Source organism: Strigops habroptila, chromosome 7 (genome assembly GCF_004027225.2).
Source record: "Strigops habroptila isolate Jane chromosome 7, bStrHab1.2.pri, whole genome shotgun sequence".
NCBI classification, from domain to species: Eukaryota; Metazoa; Chordata; class Aves; order Psittaciformes; family Psittacidae; genus Strigops; species Strigops habroptila.
Genome location: NC_044283.2, coordinates 31,342,967 through 31,353,554, shown reverse-complemented (window position 1 = coordinate 31,353,554; position 10,588 = coordinate 31,342,967). Strand labels below are relative to the sequence as shown.

At 39.2% G+C, this 10,588-nt stretch overlaps 1 protein-coding gene across 2 annotated transcripts in view; it reads left to right on the top strand.

Annotated features, from left to right (window-relative positions):
• The first annotated feature begins 1,359 nt into the window (after nucleotides 1–1,359).
• The window catches only part of MTMR7 (myotubularin related protein 7), a 44,449-nt gene continuing 35,220 nt past the window's right edge, over nucleotides 1,360–10,588 (top strand). For both annotated transcript variants that reach the window (XM_030493175.1, XM_030493174.1), the window contains exon 1: nucleotides 1,360–1,903. In XM_030493175.1, coding sequence (XP_030349035.1) covers nucleotides 1,880–1,903 — 24 coding nt within the window. In that variant the 5' untranslated portion in view covers nucleotides 1,360–1,879. The remainder of the gene's footprint in view (nucleotides 1,904–10,588) is intronic.

The window sequence follows — 10,588 nt, the reverse complement described above, 5'->3', positions numbered from 1 at the left end:
GACTGCTACACAAACAGTCTCCTCTGAGCAATGTCTTCGTTTTGCAGCTATTGATGAATGTGAAGGAGAGATAATGTGCATTCGCACTTAACTCTGAAAGTCTTCTTACCGTCAGCAGTAGGGTTTGAACTTGGCTGTAATGAATCACAAGATGTACCAGAGAAAAAGTAAATATCTCTGGGGACTGAAAGGATAACAGTGCATTCTTCCAACTTTACTTACGCACTGGTGGTAGCAAATGCCAAAAAGATGATAACGTATGCAATGAATCACATCAGCCATAACTACAAATGAAACATATTTTATGGCTGGTTAATTCTTAATTGATTCTGATAGCTCTGGCCTAAAATAGAGAGCAAAATATGCCACTGATCAAAAGTCTTGTGAAGTCCACACTTGATGCAATTCATGCGCTTTTATGGATCCTATCCAATTTTCAAACAGAAAATGGTATTTCCAACCCTCGTTTCAGATCTGAGTGAACAAAATAAAATGGAATGATTAAAAACTCCAAGAAGAGAAGAATTTTCATCTAGTTGATGGTGTCTAAGTTTATGGTCATTCCAGCCACTCCTGCTCAGTGGCAGCAGTTGTACTATGAGAGAATGGAGGGCAGAAATAAACCAAAACAGGGGAGGAAGGAAGTAGAATGGTCACATCTGGGGATGACTTATAGTCCTGTCCTAACAGTGCAGTTGCTGTCTCTTATGACCAAAATATTTTCAGCCCATATTTTATCTTTCACAAAACAAATTCAGCTTGCTTTGTTGTCTGCAGGCAAGAGGAGGATATGTAGGGAGATTCTGCTGCTCTAGAGCAGAGCACTCCTGCCATGGCCTTTGTGTGGTTGGACAGGTTTCCACATCTGTTTCCATCCCTTCACAAGGCTAGTCCCTATTCGTGAAGAATTGCTGGAATACATTGATCAATATAGAATACCTGGGCATTGGACAAGCCTCAAAGGCTATGGTTTATCCAAAATAATATATTAGCATCTCTAGCCATTTGCACATTGGCAGATACACTGAAAAGTTTCTCTTTGTGCTCAGAATATGATAGTGATTCAAAGACAGTTAGAGATACCTGTTCTCCATCTTTGCACAGGTAAGCTGGGGAAACACCTCTGTAGCATTTCTTTTGGTCCAAGAGGTAACGCCTCTCTTGGACCAGGCAAGGCAAAAGATGGGACAAGAATTTCAGGCTTAAGATTGAAAATTGGATGTAATGAAAAACCTCCCCTTGTGCAAATCTGAGGATGCAGCAAAACCGTGAATTACAGAACAGACACGCAGAGCTGGAGATAAACAAAATTCAGTGCTTCAGTTTCAGTAAGTGCAGCTTTTGTCTTTGAGATACTGTACGTGCTGGACCAGGGAACAGAAAAATAACAGGGGGAGGCGATGTCAGACAGAGCTCCCTTTTGTGTTTCTGGTCGTATCTTTCCTGAAGAGAAGGACGGAGCGATGTAATTTTAGGCAAGACAGCAAACCGCTCAAGAGCCACCTCCATGCTGTGCCCTTCGGGGGTGCCTCGCAGGGTCCCCGCGGGTGCGGCCGGGCCGGGGCCGGGGCTGGACCGGAGCGGGCGCGGAGCATCCCCGCCGGCGGGGCAGCATGGCAGCTGCCGGGGAGGTGGAGCCAGCCGCTGACCTGCCAGCATCGGAGCACGCTATCTGCTTTGAATAAATCCTCCCTTTTTCCTTCCTACCTGCGCCGGAAAACGAGAGGAAAAATAAAAGATAAATATATTATTAAAAATAAATATATATATATTTAAAAGCAGGGCTGGTAGGAGAAAAGAGGAGAGAGGCCGGGTGCGTGTGGCCGCCTCCCCGCCGGCTGCGGGAGGTGCATGAGGATCTCGGCTGGGGGCCGCCGCCATGGAGCACATCCGGATGCCCAAGGTGGGTCCCGGCGGGCGGGAGGGCGGCCTGGGCTCCGGCAGCACCCCGGCAGCACCTCACCATCCCTCCGGCTGGCTGCTGCTTCGGCTGGAAGGAGGCTTTGGCCGGAGCCCTGAGGCGTGAGGCTGTGCACAGCCATTCTCTGCGGGCTTTATAGCTGATGCGGGGCTTTCTTCATCCAGTTTGCTAGGAAATCCGCACAAAATACGCGTTGTTTTGCGATGTGGGCTGAAGATTTGTCGGGCATTTTGACTGGTTTTTATTCCGTCTTTGCTGTTAACACTGATGCTGTTCATGAGGTCTAGGTATCCAAAATGAGGTCTGTTGTCTGCTTCTTAGATGCCTTTTATTTATCCCAGTATTTCAGACCTGGTGACGACTTTATTTAGTGTTTGTATATCAACATTTGGACAGCATTAGGCCCGTACTTGTTAACAAAATTGCCATCTTGTCCTGAAAAAGAAGATACTATTTTGACACATAAATATTGTAGATTAAACATAATAATCAGAAATGAACAAATACGTTAATTTGAAGTGGGATTTGGATATTATTTCATATATATTTATGTATTTACTTTACCCAAACCCCTGATTAAGACTATTTATGTTTGATTTGTGGCTATTTGTTTATTACCAATATTTAGTATGACGACATGAATTTGAGACGAGGGCCCTCTTCTTACTTTATCTACATTTTTGGGCCTTTAGGTGTTAAGCTGCAAATATATTAAAAAGGTACGCAGTTGGAACAACTGCCTTTCCTCACATCTCATTTCATGATCTATTATCTGCCTATGTGGGAAGGAAGAATCTCAGAATAGCAAGAATGTATCCTACTGCAGGTAGGAAATTAGCAGTGAAAGTTGTCTCAAAGATGCTACTGACCATTAGCTGAAGAATGCCAAAAGTATGAATGACGAAAATAGTGAAAATAATGAATAAGGGTAGAAAAGATTCTAAAAATAAATGGTCATATTTGCTGTGAATGGAAGGCCCAGGCAAGTCCAGGCAATGGAAGCTTCTCTGTTAGCTTTTCTACAAGCAAGCCCTTAAAATGTTACTATGAATATGTAAAACCCATTTCGGCATCCAACAGCTGTGAGTAGGCACTATACTGATGACTCAAGATACTGGAAATCTTACTCAGTGCAAGGTGATTCTGCAGTCTTGGTTGCTAGTATTCCCTTACATTACAGCTATACTAAAAGTTATCTCTAATATAATAAAGCAGTTTAGAAGGCATTGTTTAAAGGTTAAAGCGATACAAAAATCCTTTCATATTTCCTACATAAATGTAGAAAATCCAGGACACTCAATGTGAGTCAGTATTGAAATACCTCATCTCTCCTATAACTCCTAAGTACACTGACAAGTCAGTGTATATACAGTTACCTAGCAGAACTGGTATCTTTGCTTTGTTTGCTAAAAAAATCTCAGCTTAATTCAGCCACCAGAACAGTGATGAGGGTTTTTTTGTTTTGCTTTTACTGATTTTTCTTTTTTTTTTTTTTTACATTTTGGAATTTAATGCTAAATGATTTCCAGTGCCAGTAATGTAAAAATAGGTAAGGGAAAGCTATATGAATATAGGGGTATTATCACTGTATCATGTAGTCATTTCTGGTGTCACATTTCCCGACTCCCTCCAATTTTGTCCTGAGAGAAATTTGAAAAGCAACTGTAAAGGTATTTATCTCAGAATAATGACACTTTCCTTGAGTTGCAAATCCAGAAAAATGGAAAATCAAGATAAACCCATACTTAAAAAATTAATAAACTTAATAATATCTGAAGATTAAATTCCTGCCCCAAATAAAAGCTTTTCCTTCAAAAGGCAGTAAAAAAGTCTATATTACATGACATCCATTAGGACTTGGCAATTGTTTTTTATTTAAATTGAAATATAAATGTAGTGAGTGATGGATCATAAATATTAAAATAAATCTGATAAAACAACTGTCATGAAACAGGCAGAAAGAAATTCCATACCAGTTGGACAAGTAGTTCATTTAGATCACTACTCTGTGTCTGACAGTGACAGAAGGAGAGCAATATAAACCTGGCCGCATTCCGTACCCTCACAGTTGTATTAGGGTCCAACCTTTCCTAGTTCCATTAGTGTCCATTTATGGACCTCTCTGTGTGAGTTTGCCAAAGCTGCTTCTAAACATGCTGACAACCCTCTGACTCCATAGTCTGCATGGAAACAAGTTACAGAAGATCATGGCTGTACAAAAAAAATTACTTTGTTGTATCTATTAAAAAGTTCTTAGTAATTTTATTCAATACTCCCTGCTTCTAGCTTCAAGGGTTTGATCAATAACAGTTCCATGTTTGCCTTCACCATAAATCTTGTTCACAACCCACCAGATTCTGATAATTTTGGAGAAATGTCAACAGTGACCCCAAGACCTCTTTCCTGAGTGGTAACTATTAATTCTTCGTCCATGGTTGTGTAGATATGGTTTAGGCTTTTTTTCCTATGGGCATACTGTTTTGTGTCTGTCTATGTTGAAGCCTTTCTGTGACTTTTTTGCCCACACAAGGCAAGGCTCTTCTGGCATTTTTGTGCCACAGATGAAGCATTTGACTTTTTAAGACAGTTATGATCATCCACAGAATTGAAGATTTCAGTGTATATTATTTACTTCAGGTCATTGAGGAAGTTCAATAAAACCAGTCCCAGCACCAGACTTTGTAGGACTTCACTGTTGACTCTTCTCCAACCTGAAAAGAGACCATTAAGCCCTAGTCTTTGCTTCCTGTCCTTTAATCAGCTTCGTTTGTAAACGGACCTTTCCTCCAGTACCGTGGCAATTTAGTTTCTCTAATAACCTTTGATTATTTTGAACTCTAAATATATTATGCCCTCTGGGTCACCTTTACCCATGTGCTTCGTGGCAGCATCACAGGATTTCAGCAGGATTTCCAGCTGCAAAAGCCATTCTGGTTCTTTCCCAATAGACCGTGTGCGTAACAATTCTGTTCTTTCACATCCTGTTGCCTTAACTATTTTGCTAATGATACATTGTCTAGTCTTTCACCAAAAGACATTATACCTTTAAGTCTAGTTCTGAAGAATTCAACTGCTGTGTCTCCTTAGGAAGTAAAAGCAGAAAGAGAAGCCAGGTCTCTTGACAGTTGTCTGTTAGACAAAACTGCTTCTCTTCGTTATTTTTGAAATGGTATTCCCTAGACTTTCTGGACCTTCCCTGGCCTCCCTGGATGGCCAAGTCCCTAACACACTATTTTATGTACTGAATGCTATTGTCATATCATTATACTATGGGTAGAACACAGACTGCATGCTTGTATGTATGTACATACTCAGTAATGATATTTTCCCAAAGTAAATGCTGTCCTATGTATGAAGGCTGTAGTTTGAATGCATTTAAGAGTTGCTAAAAGTCACTCATTGCTGAATAGAATTATATATAAATCCAATAATATTTTAAAAATTACAAATTAGTAAAACCACTGACTGCCATGGTATGGCTTGAGCAGCAAGATAGTTTTGGATAACTGTCAAAACCCGAAATGTGTCAAACTGCTCCTAACAGTCATAAAAATTAATAAGCAACACAGCTGCACAGACTAGCAGCACTTCTTGTTAATGTATGTAGAGATACGTATGGCCATGGACAGGCTGAGAGATAAACAGCTCTGAAGATAAGTATACTCCACATAGGGACTTTGTGAACTGTTGCTAATCGGTTACTTGATTTTATTTACCACTGTTCCATATCATTTGGCTTTATATATTGGCAGAAGGCCTACTGAATGGCCTTCTTATAATAGAGAATACATCAGATTTATCCCTGGTGTAGGGCTGTCTTCAGTGGAGTTAGTCCAGAAATTCATTTGGCTCAGTGTCTCATGTTAACAGAATACTTGGGATAACTGGAGTTACTTGAGTGCTTTCATTTTTGTGACGATATGGTAAGGTATTTCCTTTCAGTGATCCCTTTCACAGGCAGAGTTTAAGATAAGCTGCCATTTCTCATGATAATGTCAAATCTTTCTACCAGATGTACTACTTTCCAAAACAAATTTCCAGCGTGTGTAAATGAGTTCTGTTTCCTTTTGGTTTCAATCTATTTTCCGTTCCATAGTTCTCGCTTTTCATTCAAAAAGTTTTAGAATACATGTGAGTTTTCCCAATGTCTCCACCAAAAGACTCACGTAATTTACATCCACTTTATATATGACATATGTAAATGGCAAAATATTTGTCCACCTAGCTCAATGGCAAAATTAAACCCAGCACACCTAATCTTTACTTTGCAGCTATGTGCTCTGGGTTATGGATCTCCACCTTTCTTTATGCTAAGCTCGTATTTCTACCATTGCTCTCTTTGTGCCTTCTGTTGAGGTAAGAGGTGATATTGTAGTTAGGTTCTACATATTCAGGCTACAAGTCCTTTCAGAGAAGTTTGATTTTACTTCAGTGATGTAGGAAGGTGGCAGCAGTCCTAAGGCAACATCAGGTGTCAGCTAGGGATGTTTCCTTGTTTCCCCTACAAGCCAGGGAATGGAGTGCCGCAGGCACTGCACTGTAGTGGTCCTAGCACTCGGCTAAACTTTTATTTAGTTTGCTATTTAGGAAAGGTAGAAGACGTGAGGCTGGCATGGCCCTTGCCTTTTATCAGCTTATGGTAGACACATTACTGCAACCTCTTTGAAGTGCCAAGTTGATTTTCTGCTTTTCAAATATTGTGTAAATGTGGTTTCTGTTCTTTCCTCTAAGTATATAGCTTAGAGCAATGCACCTTACAGCTCAGCTGGTGCTTTCTGATTCCATAACTGTTTTCTCCCTTTACATCATGGTTAGGAAATGTTTAACATGTTCTGGGACCAGTGACGTTGAATGATTTCAAACATCATTCTACTTGACTGCTTATACTCAAAGCAATTCATTGAAATCTACACTGATTCTGGACACTTTTGACTCTTGATTTTGTGCATTATGGATTTTTTTTCTCTCGGTAAGGGAGTTTCCCTTTTTAGAATGCCATTTAGTTTTCTTTGGGTTCCATTTATTCCATCTTTGTGCTGTGGAACTTTGAGCACAAATGATAAATTTAATACGAATGAGCTTTGTAATATACCATGACAAAAATCATTCTGTGGTTTGGCATTCTGGAGGTGGATAAAATGAAAATAGGAATGCAGAAAATATCTAGGTGATGTGGGATTGGATTTAAAATCTCAGTTTGGAATTTCGTCCTAAAATACTTATTTTGAATTAGAGTCGTCGAAAGACCTGCTTATTTGAGTGAGTTGAGATTTAAACAAAATCTTGTAACAGCCATTATTCTCAAAATATTTGGTCAGAAAATGGTCAAAAGTCATGCAAATCATGGTTATTGTGCATTCATGATACCTTTTTAACTAAATTACAACTCAGAGGTATTTTTTTTCCAAACCCACCTCAGAGAATTGTGGACTTTTAAACTTTAGCTGTATTTGACTGGACATCAGAACCACAGCCTGATTATAGCATGGACCACAAACTTGACCCAAAAAACATTTGCAGTTTACCTCACTCATAGTTCATATTTTCATAGGTAACCTGACTGTCCTACAATCCAGCTTGGGATTGCCCATGTCAGCCTGATTTTCTTATCATCTTTATCACTGAAGTCACACAGTATGTCTTTTTGGGACTAGAGGAGATCTGGAGCTGTCTTTGATTTGGGTGGGTTTCAAGGTAATTTCATTATTAGTGAAATTAAGCTAACTCCTGATAAAAAGAAACACTGCAGTCTAATTTCAGAGAATCACATAGATGGAATTGCTCTTTGGGTGTTGGATTTCCTCCTCCCCCACATCATGGGTTTTGTTTGGCTCATTCCCACTGGCATATGTGTGAATACCAGACTTTGCTTGCTATACTGGAAGATTTTGGCTGCTGCTTTATTCCCTGAGCAGAACTTCCTTTTTCTTGATCACTGATGTGGATGTTTTGTTTCTTTCTCTCAGGCTTATCAGGTTGTAGTGCTGCTATTTTCCTTCTTTCAGAGTGTTTTCACGGGACTCCATCTTCTTTCCATTCTTCATCTCTTGTAATTTTATTTTTCTTTACCAGGAGCTTTTCAATTAAGGAGTTTTAAATGGACACGCTCTTATTTACCAGACCAAAATGAGCCCCAGAAGGCTACTGTTGTTGCTAAAGTTCCGTGAAAGCATCAGCAGGGTTCTGATGAAAATTTGCCTGTTTTCCCTGGCTGTCTATCCAGGAGATTACTGAGGATCTGAGAACTGCCTTTCCTTCAAGTCAGCAGTGAGATTGGAGACTTGAGGACAGTCCTAGGTCAGTTCTTTTTTCTCCCCACAAAACTCGCTTTTCTAGGCTTGGAGTTGGAAGTCTCACTTCTGATCTTCAGGGTACTCAGGGTTTTCAGAGTGCCAGTTCTCTGGGAGGGCTGTCAAAGTGCAATTCAATGGGAATTGTCAAATGGGAGTCTAGTGGAAGGTGTCCCTGCCCGTGGCAGGGGGGTTGGAACTAGATGATATTTAAGGTCCCTTCCAACCCAAACCATTCTATGATTCTATGATGTGATTATAGAAATTGGTAGTACTGATGCCTGTTCTATGATTCTGGAGGGGTAAGAAAAAAACTAAGCTAGAGTCATACAAGGCATTGGCTGTTTCTATTTGCCACACAAGCACTAGATGTACACTGCTAAGAGCAAGGAGCCAAATCGACCTTGGCAGGTTCTGCACAGGAGCACATCACAGTCATTAAGTCTACTGAGCTATTTTCTTTCTCTAATTTCTATGTGAAATTTATTTGTATTACAGATTTTTTTGGCCCAACAGTGTTATTCTGCTGAGGCAGTAGACAAAACCCTACATCCTGTTGCTGGGATTTCAAAATATCACAAAGTCATCACACTTTTCTCCCTTGTTTTTGAGCTTGGAGTAGGTGGCACAGGTAAAACTACTACATGGTTCATAAAAATCCAATTTTGTTAAAGTGGGTTGCAATTTTTCTATGGGCAGCATAATGAAATATTTTCTAAATGATGGTATGCCACTATGTTTTTTCAAGTAACTTGTTTGTTGCAGATGATTAGAACTAAAAATTTGGAGTGCAGTTGCAGCTGAAATGTCACGTTTCTGGTTATTTGGGATAAGTTTGCATTGTTTTTTTCTCCTGTTTGTTTTTTCCTTTTGGGCATCACTACTTACAGGGTGAGATTTTTACTATTTAGCATTAGGTATATAATTTAAGAACAGAGGCTCCACAGATGTAGTCAAAGAAATTTTCAGAATCCTGTTAGACTAAATTCACATTCTCCATTCACCATTTATTCTTCATGTGCATAAGCTTCTAATTTAGTTACCTAAATAAGCTACTGAAACTTAGATGGCATTAATACCTTCTTCATTTTGTGCTGTAACAACCAACTGCATCTCTTCACCATTCTTAGATCTGTTTTCTTACTTCCGTGAGCCATATTTCTCATACTGACATATAAATATATAAAAAAAAAAAAAACAGAGAGACAGAAAATTGCTTTTGGTCCTTTTCAGCCATCTCTCTGTTCTTAATCTTTAGTCATCCTATTGGAAGTGTCATTTAAAACAGGTAAAGCTGTTAAAATATGAAATATATTCATTGTCTCAAAACTCTGTGCCTATGTCCATAGGATAGTTCACCATTTAAATAATAGCTAATTCAATATTTATTGGTTCTATCTAATCTATAGTAAGCCCAGGAGCATACTGACCTCTGTGAGACAAATGACTTGCAAAGTGACCACCGGACTCATTTGACTAGATCAGATTGGTGGTGCTTCTAATTTTGTAACCAAAACATCTGATTCCAAATACTAACTAACAGGCAGTGTAAAGGCAAGTGAGGGAAAGCATGATCCATCTGGTAAGATGCTTCCAAATTTATGTCCTGAAGCGTGAACACTGATTGAGCCAGTGGTCCTAATCCAAAGGCCATTTAAGACACTGAAAGAATTCCTCTGTTTTGAAAAGACTCAGAAACTAACATTTTGTCTTTTATGTTTTTGGTTCTATTTTCACTTAGTTCTCTATTTTATATTTCCCTTCGCATTAGGGCCCTTTTATTCTGAAAGCTTTTTTACTTTTGAAACTTGATTTTCATACATATGTTTATTTCCAATGTGCACTTTATTTCTGGTTTGGTTGTAGTGTTGTTTTGGTTTGGTCTGGGTTTTTTTTTAATCGAGTCTTTCTCTAAATGCCTTACTTTTCCCACATTGCGTGAGTGGGAAGGCACTTTCTCCCTTGTGAGATCTGTGTACTGACTCATTGTATTAATTGGAAAGGTAGCTTGTCTTTAGATTTCTAGTTTTGTGTCTATTCCTTTTAGATTTAGATTGCTCTGTTAAGTCCATAATAATATAAATATTTCCCTAATCCTGGAATTGGCAGACTTCCTTTGGATTTTCTATGCCAGACTTTATTTTCAATAATATGACCCTCAGTAAAGAGGCAGCTGGATAAAGTCATAAATTCTAAAATCCATGGATAGCCACATACTTTAATTTGCTCTCTTGTCATCTGTTGTCTGAAGTAGTAACTCTAAAACTTATTGCACTTCAAAATGGTGCTGAAAATCATAAAGACAGCATGTCTGCAGGGTACTCTTTGAGTTCTGTTTATGCATAGTAGGAGACTGAGGTTGGAGTGGAGGATTTGG